The 20,481-nt window shown below is 35.5% G+C and overlaps 4 protein-coding genes across 4 annotated transcripts; 1 reads left to right on the top strand and 3 right to left on the bottom strand.

Annotated features, from left to right (window-relative positions):
- Positions 1-1,228: 1,228 nt before the first annotated feature.
- Positions 1,229-3,523, bottom strand: LOC125211014 (coiled-coil protein). The gene is made up of 5 exons (XM_048110685.2): positions 3,076-3,523; positions 2,541-2,662; positions 2,271-2,362; positions 1,753-1,839; positions 1,229-1,661 (listed from the first exon to the last, which is right to left on the bottom strand). The coding sequence occupies exons 1-5, from the start codon at positions 3,429-3,431 to the stop codon at positions 1,560-1,562; spliced, it is 759 nt and encodes a 252-aa protein (XP_047966642.1). The 5' UTR covers positions 3,432-3,523; the 3' UTR covers positions 1,229-1,559.
- A 1,783-nt stretch (positions 3,524-5,306) lies between these two features.
- LOC125211589 (uncharacterized) lies at positions 5,307-7,181 on the top strand. Its single transcript, XM_048111453.1, has 2 exons — positions 5,307-5,461; positions 6,601-7,181. The coding sequence occupies exon 2, from the start codon at positions 6,661-6,663 to the stop codon at positions 7,084-7,086; it is 426 nt and encodes a 141-aa protein (XP_047967410.1). The 5' UTR covers positions 5,307-5,461; positions 6,601-6,660; the 3' UTR covers positions 7,087-7,181.
- Positions 7,182-7,412: 231 nt separating this feature from the next.
- Positions 7,413-11,191, bottom strand: LOC125208939 (chromatin remodeling protein EBS-like). Its single transcript, XM_048108475.2, has 5 exons — positions 10,959-11,191; positions 10,033-10,375; positions 9,850-9,918; positions 8,123-8,261; positions 7,413-7,727 (listed from the first exon to the last, which is right to left on the bottom strand). The coding sequence occupies exons 1-5, from the start codon at positions 11,029-11,031 to the stop codon at positions 7,701-7,703; spliced, it is 651 nt and encodes a 216-aa protein (XP_047964432.1). The 5' UTR covers positions 11,032-11,191; the 3' UTR covers positions 7,413-7,700.
- A 2,719-nt stretch (positions 11,192-13,910) lies between these two features.
- Positions 13,911-16,109, bottom strand: LOC125216727 (plant UBX domain-containing protein 4-like). Its single transcript, XM_048118491.2, has 4 exons — positions 15,546-16,109; positions 15,005-15,293; positions 14,549-14,650; positions 13,911-14,442 (listed from the first exon to the last, which is right to left on the bottom strand). The coding sequence occupies exons 1-4, from the start codon at positions 16,040-16,042 to the stop codon at positions 14,059-14,061; spliced, it is 1,272 nt and encodes a 423-aa protein (XP_047974448.1). The 5' UTR covers positions 16,043-16,109; the 3' UTR covers positions 13,911-14,058.
- Between the last annotated feature and the right edge of the window lie 4,372 nt (positions 16,110-20,481).

Below are 20,481 nucleotides of genomic sequence, written 5' to 3'. Positions count from 1 at the left end.
TTTTGTCACATGTTATATTTATAATATTCGTGAAGGATTATGATTCCTTTTGAAAATTTTTGGAAGTAATATTATTATTTTTGCAACTTGGTTCAAATTAAGTTGCATGTGCCGTAGAGTGTAGTTAATTTTTTTTTTATACGCTGGTATCATTATATTTATAATTGTCGATAAATCATTCAAAGGAAAATCATGATACTAGTGGTAATTATCAATAAAGGAATAATGCGATGGTGCTTTCATCAAATTATACATTCCAAACATTCTCAAAAAATAATCCATCCCAAACAGATCGCAAATGTAATACAGTACTATAATTCTTAATAGCATCTCTCATTTTATGCGATCCTATTTAAAATAGCCATTATTTAATACAACCACCAATCACTATCATTTATGCACCTATCATTCTCTCTCCACACATACAAGATTTGTTAGCTGCCATATTAGCTGAAAATAATTTTATTCAATGTGTTTAGCTATGTAATTAGATACAATCTGATATGGACATAATTAGTATAAACCGAAATCATTAGAAAAATTGAACTTCCTCTCTTTCTATAATAAAAGGTTTCCTTTTAAATGTTTAGGGGTGTGAATTAGTGGTATAAGACTCTCTTCAGTCTTCACTTTCAACCAAATGGCGAGGGATCGATTCTTATATCTCATGATCTCACCATTTAGGTGCCTGCAATTTTTGTAAAAAAATAAAAAAAATACTCCTTACACTACAACAGACTTAATCGATAAAGAATACTCCTTAATTAACTCCTTCAATGAAAAAAAAAATACTACTTAACTCCTTCAATGAAATAACATAAATACTTTCTCCGTTCCCTCATAGTTGAGTCATTTTTTCATTTCGAGAAATTCCCTCATAGTTGAGTCATTTCCATATATGGTAACTTTTTTTTCTTACTTTATTCTCTCTACTTTATTCATTTTTTTACTTTATTCTCTCTCTTACTTTTTTTTTATCTATTTACTTACCACACTCAACATCTTTTTTCTTAAACTCCATGCCGAAAAGTTTTACCTCAATTATGAGGATACTGAGGGAGTATATGTTTTGCAATATAGAAAAATGATTACTCCCTACATGCCTTATTTGAGCCATGAGCATCATGCTCATTTGTTTAAAAATATCAATAATTAATATATTAAAAATCAAACCAAATGTATAAAAAAAAAACTCAATTTGCTAATTGATTGGCCTTCCTCCACATGATAAAAGTAAAGATCATAAAATACCTCCTTATATCAAAATTATAAGTATTTATTTTACAAATATCCTCACACTTGCACTTGGGAAAATAACAAAACTAACCTATATATTACACTAACCATATTTTACTAACATATATGATACACTTACCTTATTTTTTCTAAACAATGTATTCAAAACTACTCCATATAACAATCACAAACTCCAATTCGGTAGAGAAACGATTTCATGACTAGCATATCGCGAGTTCATATCTCAATACTACTACCTTCCGGGTACCGTACAAACGCGACAAATACAACAAACAAACAAAAATATAAAGAGAAGAAGACATTCAAGATTTGGCACCCAATGTTCTTGAAAGCTCCTTAAAGAGAGGACTTTCTTTCAAATTTCCTTCCTCTTCCAAATGCCATTTCTTTGATACTTCCTCAGCCTAAAATCAACCAAATTTAGCAAGAAATAGACAAAAAAAGCCACAATAATTTAGATTCCTTCCTTTCTATATGTTCTAACCGACTACCTACCCAATTCCTTAGAGGCGCCAACCGCTCTTTCAACGTCTCGAATCTCGGTTGAATTAAATCCTTTCCTCTATCCCTAATGTCATTCATCTGTAAACAATGAAACATAATTAAGTACTATCTAATGTTTATAAAGAAACGTGAAACAGAATGGATGTCGATAGTCGCCTTCAAACTTGTAAATGCATAGAAAGACAATAGAAAGAAACAACAGTTATCGGAATGCAGTCCAAAATGTAAACCTATATCAATTCAAGGGAGTTGTTGGAGTGTCGTGACCTCCATTTCCAGCACGGACTGCTTCTAAGAATTGTGTCTCTCAAAGACAGCATAAATCAAATAGAGTGGATATCTAATCATGTCAATCAAGAATCGAGACCGTTCTTAAGTATTTATTGCAGAACCCCTAAGTTTTCAAATGAACTTCCCTGATCACTCTTAATCAATACGGTATATGAAAGCCAAAATTATCAAGATCAATGTTTTCGTTATATTCTACCATCTCTGATATTTATACTTACGTTGTGCACCTGGAGCCTTGATGCTGCCAGCCCAAAGATCAAGGCAGCACCACCAAAGACAATAGCCGTTGCAACAGCAAATGCAGACCCAACTGCAAACAAAGAGAGCCTAAAGATATGTATCAGCTCGTTCCAATTCAAGAAACCACAGGATTAAATATGCTCATGGGCGTCTGAATATCCTAAAAACGACACTATGGCCACAATAATAGCTCTAATGCCTCACGAGACTGACAATCGGTAACGAACAAACAATAAACCAGAGCATACTTTGAGTTAGCCCTGCTGCAGCAGCCTTCAACTTCTCCGGGTTGATAGGGGCATACTTGTCTTGCCGCAAATCATTTGCAGTCGAGGCTACAACAGCGCCCTCCGAATTGGGAATCTGCCACCTGAGTATCACCAGATATTAGTCCATCAACATTGCAAGAAAAGATGCCAAAAATGATAGTAAGAGCCAATAATGTATTACAAAACATAATGATTTGATCATCACTGTGTAAAACACAACAAAATTCCATTCAATGATGTGATCAGAGCAAAAAACTAACCACCTGAATTAATCTCTATTCATTGTTCTCAGATATTAAGAACATGTACAAACTTCACAAAATATATTCCCAAAATCTCATCTTTTTCAACCAAAAAAGGAACAATAGCCTGCTAATTAGTGAAATTCAACCAAACACTAAATTCATACACCAAAATTACCAAATTAACAGTCGACCAACGATAATCATCAATTACTTGATCAAAAACCCCAAAAACATAAACCAATTTACAATAGAAGGGAAAAAGAGAAGACCTTTTAGGTCCAAATGTGACCTGCGGCAGAGAAACGTAACCCCTGAGGGGATTCAGAGCATCGGCCGACACCGACACGCCGCCGCTTTTCGGGTCGGGCTTCAGGGCCCATTTGGAGGCCGTGGATAAAGAAGAGCCCGAATTGGCCGAGTCGGAGCTGAAAATCTTGGAAGGGAGATTGTGCCGCAAAACCTCGGGCAGAACATCGGCCGGCGATGAAGAATCGGCAATCGGTGTGATGAGGTTGGTAGCAGCGGAATTCCTCTGCTTCTCGCGGAGTTTAGTGACAGCTTGCTTGGATTCTTGCAGGAAATAGGAGCCCTCTTTGCCGGCTAATCGGCCTGCGAGAAAACTCATTCCTTCTCTACTTGTGTAGTTTTGCCGCGGAGTCAAGAAATGCTTGGTGAACAAGCACTCCGAACACCATAAAATTACTCGTTCTAGATACCAATAGTACGCTTAAATAATGACACAACATTCTAGAAGAACTTGTCTTGTGATATAGTACGAGAGAAATTAGTATATTTATTAACGGGAGTGAAAACTTTTTCAACGAAAGAAATATCATTTCTTTTGTGGATAAAATAAAAAATTAAGAGAGAAATTAGTATATTTATTAACGGGAGTGAAAACTTTTTCAACGAAAGAAATATCATTTCTTTTGTGGATAAAATAAAAAATTAAGTGTAACATCTAATATGGAGTACTATGTTAGACCATATTGACATGTATTGGGAAGCTTATTCTTTAAATTCAGGAGAAGTGAGCAACACATATGGCTTATGTGTCTCTCATTTCCATATATGGTCGCTTCCACGGTCGATTTCATGTCGCCCGGCCATTGCCTTGGGACTGAAGGGATTTTCGGAAGCATGGTTGATCAGTCTCTAATGCTCGATCGTCGGTGGATAGGGTTGCGGTGGGTTTCACAAATGGAGGGACCAGCAGCCACAGTAAATCATGTTGAACCACCTACAACAAAAGGGAATTGGGGATATGTAGTAAGTGAACAGTGGCGGATCCAGAACTTTTGATTTGGGAGTGCGATAAATTTTTACATGAAGTAATACCGTTACTCAGAAATCATCTTTTACATTATTTTGGAAAAGTTTTGATGAAAACGTAAACAATATTGGTCATCATTTAGATTAGTTTAACATTCTATTTTATTTCTATAAACCTTACTAATATTTAATAGAAAAATTCTCATTTTCATATAATAATTATTAAATATAAAAAAAAATTAACAATTGTTACATAGAAGTATATAATTATAAAATACTAGTGAAAATATTTCCAATGGTTACAGTTCTAGACACCAATTTGTTTTAACAAAATAAGAAATTTAATTTGGTGTCCAAATAGAATCGAACACATTATCTAATCAATGAGAAAGGAGTGCAATACCACTAGACCATTGTGACAATTGTGATATTAAATACTCTCAAATAGTACTAATAATTAGAGAATTTTGGGGTAACCACTGTCCCCCCTGCCCTTAATTGGCTCCGCTAGTGTAAGTGAAAGTCTTATACGTCTCTAATTAATGAGACGCAAAAGGCTCACTTCTTAGACCATCTCCAACCATACACAAAAAATGAATTTTGGTGTAGAAATCTTCTCCAACCAATACCATACACCAAACTCAAATCCATTTTTGGTGTTTTTTTGTGAAACAACACCATATTTGGTGTTACTGCAAAAGTTTTGTGAGATAAAATCTTAAAAATGGTGTAAATTTTAAATTTGGTATAAATGATTGGAGTAAAATTATTTTTTGGTGTAACATATACTTAAAAATGAGTTTGAGTTTATTGTAAATGATTGGAGATGGCATAAGGAATTTAAAAAATATGATTCCCAATTTGGGAAGCTTATTTTCATATCGTGTAAGAATTCGTTGCATATTGGCATAATAAAAATAAAAGTTAATCAAAGAAAGTCCATTTGTGATAATATTGAAAAGAAAAGGTCAAAGCTTTTGTCCAATTGAAATGAATGGAGATAAAAAAGACGTAGGCCTTGGTAAACAAGAAATCTAATTTCTTTGTTGTGCATTTAAAAATTTGAACCCATCTACTCCGGCACCTATATATTTCTATTCTTCAAAGTACAAATTTTTTCTTGATAAACTATTGCGTGTAGTTACATGAAGTCTCTAGTCAATATTTATGTCGCAGCCCAAGCCCACTCATCTTTATGTTGGCATTTATAGATTTTATTGGACTGACTAGCATATGTTGTGAAACTAGAGAGGCTTTTTTGCAATAATAAGAACTCTGGGAAGCTCAAGTATAAGAATTCACAGCACTTTGTGGATAAACCTCTCCCTTCCAGTTGAAGGGTTTAAGAAAAAGGGTGGGATCACCTTAAACGAAAAGGCTAAGGTAATTCTCCCCCATCATTTGGCCCTTGCGTTAATCTCATTTTCTGCTTGCTTAGGGCATGTTTGATAGTCTCATTTTCAGATTCTTCCTTTCTGCGGTTTTTTTCCTTTCAAATTGAATAGTAGTTGAGTAAATTGTATTGGTTAATTGTTTAATTTGAGTATAGAAATGGAAGAAATTCATGATTGGGGTTAAGGTGGTTGTTTTTCTCTAATTCTCGACTGATTCTGCGTAATTTTTGGTGTCAATTGAAGTTGATTTTAAGCCCTTTTAGGTTGTGGTTAAGTAAAAATTAAGAATGGGAAATGTTTCTTGTGCCAAAGTTGCTTTAAATTAGATTAAAACGCGATGTCTAATCCAGAAATTAATTTGATCTATGAATTACTTCGTTGTGGTAGAGGTCATATTGCCATAGAAATTGTAGTATACAGAAGAATGGATTTTCAGTGAAATGAAAAATACGTATATGTAAAATCAATTACTACTAGTTTGTGGAGACATAAAGTGGTGTAGATGATTGATTTGAGTGTTAATAATCACTATATGTTCTTTGACTGCCTACTTCTTATATTAGGAATGGTTTAGAAATCTCAACATAGGAGTCGATGAATGTGGAACCGAGTTTTTATGGGTGTTCAACGATAACGAGTCTATCTGAAAAAGGGAAGGATGCTTTTGGCTGTGAAAGATTGCAATACATGAATTTTGTAAAGCTTTAAGCTATATACTTATGGCGTATGTGATAGCGTACTTCCACCTTTGTTTAATCACTGTTTGTGCTTTGACTGAAAAAAATAAGTTCATATTTTTGCGGTTCAAGATACGGTTTTTGTGAAAGGGAACGATGTTTTTCCCCGTGAGAGATTACATTACATGAGTTCTTATATGATTACAGCTATACATTTATGTTGTAGGTGATAGGTACATCTTGCTTCTATCTTTGTTCAACCACTGTTTATGCTTTAGCACAAACAAAATTAGATTTTGTCTGTGATCAAGATAATGAGGCTATCTGAAAAGGGAACATGATTTTCCCCACAAAGGATTGCATTACGAGATTTCTTCTATGCGTTTAACCGCGCTTTATGCTTTAAACGAACAAAATAAACTTGATCGTTTATTCCTGTGTTTCTGTGCAGTTGCTGCATCCGACTGATCTTTTGCGTGCCTTTGGCTTAGCAAGTGTAAAATAATAGGATATGGCTAGTAGTATCACGGCTCCAATGCTAGCACTCTCTTCATCTTCTGCCAAAAAGCACAAAAGTTTCATTCCTAGCCCGAGGCAGTACCAGCCTATACGAGCAATGAAGGTGGAGAAGCCATTGGAGGAGCTCTACAACGTGAAGGTAGAGAGGAAGGTCTCAAAGGAGCGCCTGGCAGAGCTCGGTGTCTCGAGATGGTCTGTGTGGAAGACGGGCAAGTGCCAGCTCCCATGGGACTGGCAGGTCGATCAGCTCGTTTATATCGAGGAAGGGGAAGTGAGAGTGGTGCCAGACGGGAGCAAGCGATACATGAGCTTCGTTGCGGGCGACCTCGTTCGCTACCCGAAGTGGTTCGAAGCCGATCTCTTCTTCAATGATTTCTATCAAGAACGGTATAGCTTTAGAGCATATGGTGATGATTAGCCGATGTTGATGATCTTGATTCAGTGTTGTATGTCGTCTAGAAAAAAATGATTGGATTTTGAGTTATATTTATGAAGTATATGTTTATGTTTGTATTTTGTTTAGTGGCTTTTTAGCATTTTATTGTTCTGTATCTCTGGATTCTTCGTGCAAGTTTGAATGCTATTCATTTCCAAATAAATCATTAAGATATTAAATTTATATCAGAAGCAAAATCCAGTGAAGTCACAAAAAAAGAGGTTTACGTATAAAATGCGAGCACTAAAACTACAATACATCAGAAAACACAACTATAATCCACATTTCCAAAATGCCATTTTACCATATTAAGAAAACTAGGGTTAATGATAGATTTCAATCAACAATTTCAATGTTTTAAGGGGAATTGTACACGCACATAACAACAATGATGAGTAGTACTACTAACTACTTAGTCTGCACAAAGATACAATAAATAGATGATAATAATAATAATTAGGCTACCATAAATTAGAAATAAGCCTCAGACCATGTCTTGTAGTTTCCACTCTCTCTGCACTGTACAATTCCATGGTACAACAACAAATAGCGCGCTACTATGCAAGAAAACTCGTACATACTCATGCACGACTCATTCACCTCTTTCTTCGCTTCGCCTCCACCTAACAATTGATTACAGTCAAGGGGTTAGAGATGCTTACTTGAATAAGCATTTTGCGTCTCAAAACAGAAAGAAAATCATCCTTCGTCCTTGCTGTTATTGCACAGAGGAGTCGAAGTAAAAACTAAAAAGTGTTCCAAACTCGGCTCTTAACCCCACCTAAGTGCATTTGTTAAGAAGGATAATATTGTGTGTGCGTGTGTGTGTCTAATACACGAGTATAGTGTGATTCACCAGAAACCTTAAAAGTTAGATAAAGACCACTTCAGTTTCTCCTGTAAATATTTTCTCAAGAGACGTCATGTTTGTTACAGCCAAGGTCCATATTTCAGGGCAGGGGCATCTACTGCTACAAGTATGAACAAAGATGAGCTCAAAGAGAAGAAACGTTCTCACCTTTGTCTCAGCAGCCGGTGATACGGGAAATGAGTTCAAAGACCTTTTGGTATCGTCATCAGATGAACAATCAGAGCACAAGAACTGATCAAGCTTCTTTGCCTCTTCAATGGTCATGCCCATACAAGAAGGATGAAACCTTCAATAAGAAAGATGCATCAGAAACACATCCTCTAAAAGGGTGTAAGGAAATAACGTCCACATTCGATCAGTGAAATACAATTAATGTTAGAAAGCTGGCCCCAAAAAGAGGAAATGTCAAACATGAAATACATGTGTTTCTAAGCTTGCCCCAAAAAGAGGAAATGTCAAACATTAAATACGTGTGTTTCTAAGCTTGCCCCTAGAAGAGGAAATGTCAAACATTAAATATGTGTGTCATGAGCATTAGAAAGTACTTGTCAATTTGAGGGATTTTGGCTGTCTAGTCTCTATTCTCTAATACCATAAGTTAATCCAAACCAACCCGAATTTAGCACAAGACATTTATTTGGCTCTAACAGTAGAGAATACCAAACTGCATTGCATAAGTAAAGGCATATTGCTCATTGCTGTAAACTCAAATATATGTTTTATGAATGGTAAGAGGCATACCAATATACCAGAGAAACACATCAATTTACAGGTTCCAAGGGCCTGGGCTAAGGAGGACATCCGGATAATTTTTTTTATGGCAATCATCCTATTATTTTTTATTATCTCTTTATAAATGTAAAATTGGCTCAAAACCAGCTAGATCGATTTGTCAAATTGGTAAACATGATGAACCTCAAATTGACTGCATCATATGGAAGGTATGGATTTGCAACAAAGGGAGCAGTGGCGGATCCAGGGGCATGAGGGGGCGGTCGCCCCCTCCCTTGGCCGCTGGCGCAGTCACAAAGAAGAAGAAATGGAAAATAAAGGAGCTGCCAGAAATCTGTTACATTGAGATAGTTTCCTCAATTATTTGAGGTTTTCAAGAGGCTGTTCAGAGATTGAGTGGTGTAGGTGGTAGTGATGAAGTTTTTATCTTTCTTTTGTGTGTGGGTGTCGCTAATTAGGAAGACGAAGGAATGAGTAACTCCTTTTGACTTTCGGTATTAATTCTTTTTTAATTATTCTAAAATTTACTCTTTTTACCTTAGGTGTCGTAGCCATGTAGGTTTCTAGGGTGAGAGAGAAAAACAAAGTTGTCCTTTTTAATTTTCTCTTGTATGTTGATATGGCAGACACAATTGAAACTTTTAATTATACTCCATATATATTTTAACTTTATCTAACATAAATTCAAAAAATTAACACTTGGAACTAAAATTATTGCATTATAATACACATACAATTATATACTTATAAATCATGCTTATATTTTTCATAAATTAACTCATCAAAATTTCTTAAATAGACCAAATCTATTGATTTACTAAAATTCAAAAAATATAACTAATCGTTCAAGTAATGATCGAACTACATGATACCATAAACGGTGAAGCCCACTCATTTATGATTGTTGCTGAAAGAGTTGTCAAACACTACTATTAGAGTGTATATAACGGTAAAAAAGATGCTTAAAAAATTTGAAGGTTGTGTTAGCGATATAAGTAGATTTTTTCATTCCGCCCCCTCACTTACCGGTCCTGGATTCGCCACTGGGTGGGGGGGGGGGGAGAGTTGAAAATTCCAAATTTTCTTAAATAAATGCCTAATTTCATATTGTAAAAAACATGGCTGAAGGATATATGACATACCAATCTTTACATCCTTCACATTGCACCATGAGATCATCTGGGTTATAAGGCATCTCACACTTGCAATATCTTGAAACAAAACCACCAAATAAATATGTAAGAATTAAAAAGAAAAGAAGAGGAAAAGTTAGCATTACTAAGATGCATCAACTAATCATCAAAGCTTTAATAACCGAGACTCACACAGCAACACGGTCGGGAGTGAAGCTTCCGGTAGCAGCCTTATACTCGAACCTGCAAAAGTAATCCTCCGTCCCCACATTCTCTAGCTTGGTGTAGTTCTTAAAGGTATGCACAATGCACTTTCCTTCAATGGTATGAGCACTCTGTACGTCATAGTGGTCCGACAAGAATAACTCCTTGGCACCGTGGAACTGCCTACGGCCTCCAATTGATTCCTCAGGGCGGTAGTACCACCTCACCCGCACTTTCATGTTATTCCTGTGGTCAGACTCAATCTTCTCGACTCTTGCCACATATGGTGGCTTGTCCGAGTCAGATGGTCTCATCATCACACAATCACCAGCTACATAAACACTCATATATATCAGTCGAGCTCAACCAAACCATACGAGCATATAAGCCATATAAATCCAACAATCAAAAACTCGACACAAAGTGGCCTAGGTGGATAGTAGAAACACCAAACTGTTCAAGCAAATTGAGCTCAAACAACACCAAAACATCCATTTCCATTTGAATTGAGCTCATTCGCCTATCCGGAAATAAGCTAAACCAACAGCATTAATTATTTTTAACTTGCTAGTAACTAAACAGAAATGGATTAAACAGAAATAGGTTCAAAAAGCTTTAAAAAAACAAAATTGCATCAGCAGTTAGGTAAACAAAATCATAAACTCCTTTCAAATTCTAATAAACACCAAACAAACATTACCTAATTCCAGGAACAAACAAATTAGCACCACAAATCCCGAGACATAAATATCAAAACAAACATCCCCAAAACCCTACATTCGATACCTCAGCATACAAGAAACGACAAAATCACGCTAATCAGCAACCAAATCGACGAATAAAAAATGCAAATAATAATAAGAAGAAGAAAGACGCAATCAAAGATGGAGAGAAAGGGGTGAAAATGGGAATACGTCTGACAACTTTGTTGGTGCCCTTTATAGTGTATGAATCGACGTCTTTTTTCCCCGGCTTCGTCTTGGCCATCGCGATCGAAGGAAGTGGAGCGGATATTGGGTTGAATTTAGAGGTGAGGAGAGAAACAGAAACCCTAATTGCTGGGTTGAAGAGAGAAATTCAGTGGCGTGGAGAAATTATGTCGGAAGACAGGGTTCAGCCCTGCCCGCGGGCAGCTTTGGCAAATGTCATTAATAGATCTTGTCAATTTAATTCCATCATTTATGGATATATGCTCTTTTACCACATCAGGCTAATTTTATTAAAATCATATTTACACTTAGTTTTGAGGAAAATAATACATGATTTTTATACGTAGATGATTAGATTTCGTCTATGGGATTCAGTGAAATGCTTAAAACAAATTAGGCATTAAAGTTTATGGACATAGAGCGAAAAAACATGAATTCATTGTTGTCGTGTGTTGTACAACTTATCTATGAAAAGCCAAAAAGCGAGGATCAAGTTGTGTATTTATGTTACAAATAATACAACAACTTTTTTACTTTTATCTGGATAAGATGCACAACACGACAACAATGAATTCAAGTTTTTCCGACTCTATGCGCACCATAAACTTTAATAGCATGATTTGTTTATTACTTTTAGTATGCATATGATATCAGTATGCATATCAATCGCAGTATTATTTTTTGCCAAAGAAATAGTATTATGACTTAATTATAGTGAGACGATTATAAAAAGAATATGACTCAACTATGATGCAGTTCCATCAATCGACGCCGACAATTACAAAAACATTAAAAATGTCAATTGTGTCGCAATGACGCGAAATTCGCAAGGTTCTCGCGAAATAGACTGGCGAGTCAAACTCATTGTTTTTACCATGGTGTACGATTAACTTCGGGCAACTAATATTATATAACGGGCGAAATCATCATTTTATTATTTTAAAGCTTTTTTTCTAAAATCCCTAATTTCGTTCATAAGATTTCCAAACTGCTTACGAATAGCATTTTGGTTGTTTTATAGTCAATTCTAACTATTATTAGAATATTTTGAATTCAGGAAACTAGGGTTCGTGTTTTTTTATTAATGTGTTCATTCTTATGGTACGTTTGCATTAAATTATAATGGGGCAGAGGGCGTATACAAGTGAATGACATAAAACAAAAAGAATTAACGCCTCGAAAATTCAAAGAAGATTATGTGTGTTTCTTGTTCTCAAAGAGTCCTATTTGATGGCTCTTTAGTCACTCTCAATTCTCAAGTCACAGCACTTCAAACAAAAGTTAGATGATACAATGATTAATCTTCATTTTCCATAAGTTACTCAAAATCTTAGCACCCAAGAAAGTTTGACAAAATCACAAATTCACCACTATATAATTTGCTTAGCCTAGCTATCTTATAGTATCAAACTAAACTCCTCATTTTTAATTTATAGTACTATCATTTTAGCTATGATGAACCAAAAACACTATTCATATAATTGGCTTTCTTCAATTCCCTTGTTGGGGTGCGTTTGGGAGTCTTTAATATGCCTATTTCTTGGTGCCGATGAAGAGGATATATCCACAGCTGCTACTTGTGCTAATGTGGCTGCACAGATTCATTTTCGACAACATCAACACATCAAGACGGCATGATCATGACTTCTGATTTCTTCCATTTCCATCTATATATACAGATGTACTATAATAATTTTGTCAGATTTTTATGAATTTAATTAGAGTGTAAAAGTATAAGTTTCTGAGTAATTGATGAGTTTTTCTAGCTTTTGTGGAAAATAATTGAATGATGCATATTTGAGGGAAAATGATACAACCAAGATCGATAATTAGCATATCATAAATGTTCTTAGAAAGAATAAGTAATTGTAGTTTTTTCTAACGACATGGGTATTTAAAACAAGATTATTAATTTATGGTTTCATCGTCAACTATAATCGTATATTGCTTTAGCATGTATATTTCATTATTGTTTTTTAGTTTTTGCAGTTGTGTTATTGCGGTGTTCTTGAAACATATGCAATCAAGAACTTAAGATAAACGATGAAAAGGTCGACATGTGATAAATCTAAATAAAAGGTTTTTTTTTATTTACTATGATAATTGAGAGAAGTTAAAATTTTTTGAATGAGGAACGAAAATGATTTGGAAGGTGATCTGATATTTTTGTTTGGAGTACTATAAATATATGGCATTTAGGTGCCATAAATCTGTTCACTTTAACAAATAATTTACATTATATTCTTCTTTCAATTTATGGCAAAATTTTGTCCTTATTTTAGGTGTTCTTCCACCTTTTTATCAAGATAGTTTCTGTTCGAAGTACAAAATTACTACTCCTACATTTTAATTTTATATTCTAATATATTCTTCTTTTTTGGGTCTTTAAAGTATTTTCGACGTATACTTGGATCTTAGAAGTGATGTACTTTATGCAATTGTCTTAACATAATCACTCATATATATATAATCAAAATAAAAACTCTATCGCTCATAAACTTCTTCACCTTAGCTTCCGTCGAAGAATAGTCTGTTTTATTATTATAAAACATAACCACACCACATACCATATATTGAGTGGAATTGTTGGTAAGTTTTAGCTGATGTTAATTACTTTTGCATATAAAATGGACGGCATATACTATCAATGACTGATGAAACGAGGGGCCATATCCTTCTTCTCTGTTGATGAGAGCTGGTTCACGCAGATAAACAAGCTCCGGTGGCTGCCCTATTACTTGCCGGTTCAGCAACAAACCAAGCTGCCATGTAGGAGTTACCAGAGTTCACTTCATAGTTTTTAAGGCCATTGTTTTTAAGTTGCGACAAGAATCAGAATCTGACCAAACTTCATGAATTTTCCAGCAATTTACCTCAACTAGTTTCTTCATTATGATAAAGATGCATATACGCAAAGAAAAAAAAAACGCAATACGGTTCGACCAAATAAAACTGAAATCAATGGGCTAATCAAGAAGTGGAGTAATTGGTTTTCAACAGAATATACCACCATCTGTTTCTTAAGCCATATATAGTCACTGCAATATGATACTTGTAGATAACTCTGCCAATTACCATACCAGGGCTATAGTTTCTGGATCACGACAGAATTCGCAATTCCGGCTTCATCTATCGTCTGGTCCAGATCGGCAAGCTGTTTGGGAGGGAAGCCCATGGATTGCAGCTGATAATTCCTTGGTCCATCAGGTCGCGATGCATCAATGAAGCCCCGGATGTCTCTGATTGTGTGGTGGTTGTTGAATCGTGAAACCATGCGTGTACCATCTGCCAACCTCAGCTGGATAGATGTGGAAGGCTGCCCCTGATCAACAACCAGGCCAGGGGATGGGGTGGGAGCAGCAGTCAGCACAGTATGAACGCTGCCCGCCTCCACTGGCGCTGCTGCGTCACTGGTGCTACCTAGTGTTCTTCCAACACCTCGGAAGGGAAGGCTCTTTTTCGGTGGCTCCTGTATTTACAAAAGCATGAGCAACCATCAAGATGAAAGACTGCTATATCAAAGCAATTTCTGGTGAAACGAAACTGAGATTAAATCGTTAGAAATGAGCATGAACCTTGTAGTCCCCCTCCTTCCTTATAAGATCAACATGAACTGCTGACCTCATATCTCCGGGTGCGGGTGCAAGCTCCCTCGGGCACTCGGACTTTGCAATGCTCTGCATCATGATATACATTTACAAAGACCACCATTGTTTCGTTAGGAAGTTTAGACACAAAAGAATGAATTAGAAAAATCAAGAGCTATAACAAAAGGAATCCTGATCTAACACTATAAAACACTAGACTAAACCAATGAGATATACCACCTTGGCATTACTCGCAATCACAAGAAAGAAGTCCACGCATAACAAAGAGCTTCACTAAAACAAATTCTAACAAGACTAACAATAAAAACACTCATCTTAATCAATGCGCCATACCACCTTGGGCACTACTCATCATATCACAAGAAGGGCAGGTATAAAAACAGCTTGTGTAAAAGTCGAACGAACAAAACTGCAAGAATGTACCTCCAAGAAAGGGGCGTTGGCAGGGTCATCCAGCCTCCTCAGAGGCCCATCATCAATTGTGAATCCATTACTCCAAAAAGTGATGTTGTGGGTAACAATTTGAGGCTGCTCCGGCTCTGGGGTAGACGACACCTCCCCAGAGAGTAACCTTCCCATCCCAGCAAAGCTTCTTGAGCTCGAAGAAGGCAACTGGTGTTCAGCTGCTGCTTCTGCAGCTCTTGATTGCCTTGCTTGATTGAATATTGCGTCCACATCATTCTCCTTTGGTGGACCACGAACAAGCATTCCACTATTGCATACAAGAAGGATAGCATTAGCTATACCGAATTGGTGCATAAACAACAATTTTATTAATCATTAGTACTAACAAGCTAGGGTTTGGAATTCATCGTATTCAGAGATATAATCGAATTCATTATCAACAGACACACAATTTCTTCACTACATAATGAACTATTATTTGATCAGTTAATTTGTAACCTAACATAAATAATAGTAACACGAAATTTCATCTTAATTAGCCACTAAAGGCATATTTTACCTCTTTTCTCCGCCAGTGTAGTAATCTTGAGGATCGAAATCGGGATCACTATCAGAATCCTCATTTTTAGGGTTTTTATTCAGATCGGCGAGAGTCCTAATTCCACCGCCTCCACGTCTCGCGCCTCCAGCAGCCGAGCCACCAGCACCACTTTTACCGGCGGAGCGGAGACTATACGGTCGGGAAGTACGTGACGGCGATGGGGATCGCGACCGGGAAGGGGACGGCGACGGCGACAGCGACTCCGAAGGCGAATAGTGAGAATTCGACTGCGCCGCCGGGGAAGCCGGAGCGGCTGCAGCGGGCTCGATGTGATTAGCGTCTTCTATGAAGGTGGAGACCGCGGCGTCGACATCGAAATTGTGCGATTCGAGGAAAAATAGGGCTTCGGATTTGGAGGCGCAGGCGGTAATCTCGCAGAAGGTGTTGATTAGGCCAATATGAGGGTGACCGTCGAGGGTTGCGTCTCCGGCGAATTCCGGCGACTGATTAGCCATTGTTGGAGCTCTTTTTTAGGAATATTCTTTTTGTTGAGGAATTTTTGAGTGGGATTTGGATATATAATTATACTTATAGGAACCGAATCAAGGGGATTGATAATTTGGCCAAATAACCAAATAATCAATTTCGCAATTTTATTTTTATGTTGTCACGCTTAAATTTTTGTTTTCAACCACAACATCTCTAGTAGTAATATCTACTCTTTTATCAATCTTATCTTCATCCACAGTTTAATTGACAATTTTATTAATTGAAAAAGAAAAACTACATTTCTAATTTATTTTCGACTTCATTAAAGTAAAAGGGATCCCTAAAGTTTACCGACTTGTACGTCTTAAGAAGTATCGCATCACGTATGTATTTCATAACGGATCCAACTCAGTGGCATCTTGTGCGGGGTAAATGCACTCGGCGTTATAGTCATCCTCTATGTTACTTTCTAGCTTATGGGACGACTATCGGACGACGGATGTGTGTCAAATCACTCATCCATAGAAGAGTTCAGGTCGAATTTCCATTCATTGCTAGTGATGTACTGAAAGAGTGTACAAGGTTATTGCATGAATTGGGTAAACCTAGGCATCTAAACCAACCAATCCAACGACATGTACCATTGCAAAAGGGCTAAAGAAGCTGTCAAGAAACAAAATTGTGATTCAAGATCATGTCTAAAATTGCAAATTTTTTTTGCCTAATTGGTGAAATCAAGTGTAAAAATGAAATTAAACCTCTTGATAGATTGATAGAAAGATCGATCTCAAAAGCCTTGAATAAATGCTTGAAATGATGGCGTCTAAAATATTTGCTCGAAATCCTTATGATAAGCAAGCGAAACTAGTCCTTGCTAATGACGAGAAAGAGGGTTAATGTGAATCTTCTAGATTGAAGACTCATGAACTTACCCCCGGACTTATTCTTGTAAATAAATCCAACAAATAAACAAGATAAACCAAGAAATAGAATAAGAAAAATGGATAAAAGGATAGAAGATGGATTAATGTTATGATTTAGGTGAAGAACAAGAAAGAAATCCCAAATGCACTTTCACATACAAACACCTAATGGCTCCACAAACTAGAAAGCATACATTTACAATCAACCTTAGCCCGATAAAAGATCGAATGCAACCCGAAGGAATTTAATAAGTCTTCAAAAGATGAAGAAGGTGAGCTCTCAAATATGGAGAAATTGTCTCTTACAGATATTCAAAAGCTGCTTGAAATGAACCCTAACAAGAGTATTTATATTAGGAGTTAAAAAGAAGCAAAACAAAACAAGTCTGGTCAAAAAGTCACATTCCGGACAAAACACCCGACCGGGTGATTCCCACGGCTCATTTCACCTGCCCGGGTGAAATTTTTGGAAAAAAATTGATCTCTCGGCAAAAACGCCCGACCGGGTGTTTTCGGGTTGGCAAAACACCCGCCCGCGTGTTTCTTTCTGCATTGCGCGACATTCTTAAAACGATCATAACTCTCTATCCGGGCTCCAATTGAGGCATGTAAGGTACTCACGCGAAGCTCTTTTGACGATGAAGACAATGATGGTCTTAGAAGAGCATTTGGACACCATCTTGATAGGTATATTGATTTTTGAAATGGACCCCAGCTCCGGTGTGGTTCATTGGATGCCTTTGTTTGTTCTATTGGTTTGGCACTTCCTGGATTCACATCATCCTCTCCTTCTTTTGGAAAGGATTTTTCCTCAAATTCGGTTCTTAGATTCGTCTTTCGGACACCCGGATTCACATCATTCCCTTCTTCTTTTGAAGGATTTGTCCTCAAATTCGGATCAAGCATACCTACAAAACCAAGTAAGTCCAAATCAAGTATCATAGTTCTAGAAGATGGACTAGGCTTACCTAGGGTGTAGCCCGTACCCTATTAGCCCGTACCCGATTAACCCGCAACCCGTCAGGGCCAGACCCGAAAATCCGATGGGCTGGCCCGAAAACCCGATAAAATTTCTATCGTTCTATTTGTTTGACTATAATTCGACACTTCATGGTTATTTTATAATATAGATTACTACAAAAATAACTTTCAATTTTATATATTAAATATATAAATTATATATTAAATTTTTATTAACATAATATATATATATATAAATTAGAAACTTCAAATTAACTAAAAAATATATTTAAATTTCTAAAACATGCTTTAAAATTTCTTGATGTTTATGTTTTATTTTGCATAAATCTCAAATATTAGTGTTTGATCATGTTTATGTTTGAGTTTAAGCATATATCTCAAATTTATCATAATTAAATATTTTACATTTTATAAATATAACTAATTTTCACCATTATTTATTGGATTGAACGCATGTTAATTTTATCGGTAGCAACCCGATTAGCCCGCTAGGCTAACCCGAAACCCGAGCTTTTAGGGTTAGGGTTGAACTTTTATAACCCGAAAAAATCACCGCCCGGTTAGCCCGCACCCGATTGACCCGCAACCCGAATAGGGTTGGCCCGAAACTCGGTGGGCTGGCCCGATTGACATCCCTAGTACAAACTCAAAACTCCTCTACACAGCCTCAACATAGGTTCAACACAGCTTCAATACAATATCAACACAGTGTAAAATTTCAAGATTTTAATGTCAACACAGTATCAACACAACATCAATCATTGACTACCGTTGAAATTATGTTGACATTTTTCTGTTGATGATTTTTTATAATCTGTTGACATTTTTCAATGGTCCAGATCATAGTTTTGAATTTATACAGTATTTAGAGTTTTCATTTGATAATATCTCTCGACCCTAGTAACTAATTTTTTTTTTATTAAAGGATGTGTATATTTTTGTGGGAGCAGTGAACTGAATTTTAGTTGCATTTGACTTTGGTAATGTACTTTATCGATTGTAAAAATTTTAGCTTTTAGGTGATAAATCACAGCTTCAATTAAATTTAAACACGAAACAACATTCAGAGACCTTCTAATTTGTTCAAATTATTTGCAACATTTAGGGTTTGACTTTAGTACTTGTAGATAGTCAAAATCATTATCCACCTAAATTCTCAAAAGCATAAAATTCGGAACTACAATTAAATTTAAAAGGGAGGACCTTTGTATTGTAGGGTAGGTAGCTTTAGGATTAATTATACGATAGTGTATAATGTTCAATTGATTCCCCAAATGATTGACCATATAAAAATGGTGGGCAATTCAAAGTCCAATGGCATACTTTTGTAAAAAGAAAATGAATAGTGGTAAATTTATACCATTATAATTTTAAAATTGGTCAAGTTATCATTATACTAGTAACGTAATCTATAAAGACCACTCAATACCAAATGTATATATGATGAATGAATTCATGATTTATATTTATAAAAAATAATATTTAAATTATAGGGTTGTGATCAATTGCGAACTCATCATTTAATTGCTAACTACAATTAATTTAAGGCCATATGATTTTAGAAAACATGTGGTATACAATTTGCCATGTGTAATTTTCATTTTTATTTATAAAATAAAAAAAGATAAAAAAAAACTCCAAATTAGGGTTTTGGATAAAAATGTCAATATAGTGTTTCGAAAATATCAACACAATGCTTTGAGAATGTCAACACAATGCTTTAAGAATGTTAACACATTGCTTATATTGACATTCTACATGTATTATATTGACATATTTTATATAGTATGTTGACATTTCTGCTTGTACGAAAAAATTAAAAGTTTCGAAATTTTTTTCAAATTTTGACGTTGGAACATATGCATGTAGGATATTGTTGGAATCCTTATGAAATTATCTTTAATTTGATATATGTTATATAAATTTAAAGTTTTGGGATTTCTTTTAAAAGTTAGTTATAACTAAATATGTAGTTAATTGACATTAATACCCCTATTGATATTTTTTGGAATTAATCCTATGACCTTATTGAAGTTTTTCGTTGATCGTATTGACAATTAGAGATTAATAATTGAAGCCCATTTGAATATCTAATGACTATTATTTAATTATAATTAGCAATTAAATTATAAATTAGCAATATAACAATCCCCTTATATTATATAAATCATCATCTTATTACTATGTAATAACATACTCCATATAAGACATTCGACGATAAAAGTGTGTAACATAAGATCCACAAATATAATTGGCAAAGATCATAGAAAAACTGATATTATAAAAAATCAATTTATTACTACTCCGCTCTTAAATGTATACTTTAGCATATGTATTTATGAAATTATAAAAAATTTACATTATAAATTACATTATACTCCCTCTACCTATGATTAAGTGGCATAAATTGACTTGACTGGATAAGAATTGTAATGAAAAGTGAGTAGAAAAAATTTAGCATAATATGAGTTCTATTTTTATATGGTAGTTTTATAATGAAATGTGAGTGTAATGAGTTAGTGAAATGTAAGAGCATCCACTATAATCGGCGAGCGACCGGC

This window comes from Salvia hispanica, chromosome 3 (genome assembly GCF_029641045.1).
Source record: "Salvia hispanica isolate PSC_SH4W2 chromosome 3, Shi_PSC_v1, whole genome shotgun sequence".
NCBI classification, from domain to species: domain Eukaryota; kingdom Viridiplantae; phylum Streptophyta; class Magnoliopsida; order Lamiales; family Lamiaceae; genus Salvia; species Salvia hispanica.
Note: the sequence above shows the minus strand (reverse complement) of the source record. Positions and strands in the feature narration are given on the sequence as shown.

Bases quoted from the DNA above. Each gene is read 5' to 3' on its own strand.
- LOC125211589 (XM_048111453.1), top strand. From the start codon at position 6,661: ATGGCTAGTAGTATCACGGCTCCAATGCTAGCACTCTCTTCATCTTCT.
- LOC125216727 (XM_048118491.2), bottom strand. From the start codon at position 16,042: ATGGCTAATCAGTCGCCGGAATTCGCCGGAGACGCAACCCTCGACGGT. The intron at 15,294-15,545 runs GTAAAATATGCC...TGTATGCAATAG, and splicing joins TACACTGGCGGAGAAAAGAG to TGGAATGCTTGTTCGTGGTC. The intron at 14,443-14,548 runs GTTCATGCTCAT...TTGTAAATACAG, and splicing joins GGAAGGAGGGGGACTACAAG to GAGCCACCGAAAAAGAGCCT.
- LOC125208939 (XM_048108475.2), bottom strand. From the start codon at position 11,031: ATGGCCAAGACGAAGCCGGGGAAAAAAGACGTCGATTCATACACTATA. The intron at 9,919-10,032 runs GTGAGTCTCGGT...TTTTGTTTCAAG, and splicing joins ACTCCCGACCGTGTTGCTGT to ATATTGCAAGTGTGAGATGC. The intron at 8,262-9,849 runs GTATGTCATATA...TTCTTATTGAAG, and splicing joins TGTGAAGGATGTAAAGATTG to GTTTCATCCTTCTTGTATGG.
- LOC125211014 (XM_048110685.2), bottom strand. From the start codon at position 3,431: ATGAGTTTTCTCGCAGGCCGATTAGCCGGCAAAGAGGGCTCCTATTTC. The intron at 2,663-3,075 runs GTCTTCTCTTTT...GGTGATACTCAG, and splicing joins GTCACATTTGGACCTAAAAG to GTGGCAGATTCCCAATTCGG. The intron at 2,363-2,540 runs GTATGCTCTGGT...CTTTGTTTGCAG, and splicing joins TGCAGCAGGGCTAACTCAAA to TTGGGTCTGCATTTGCTGTT.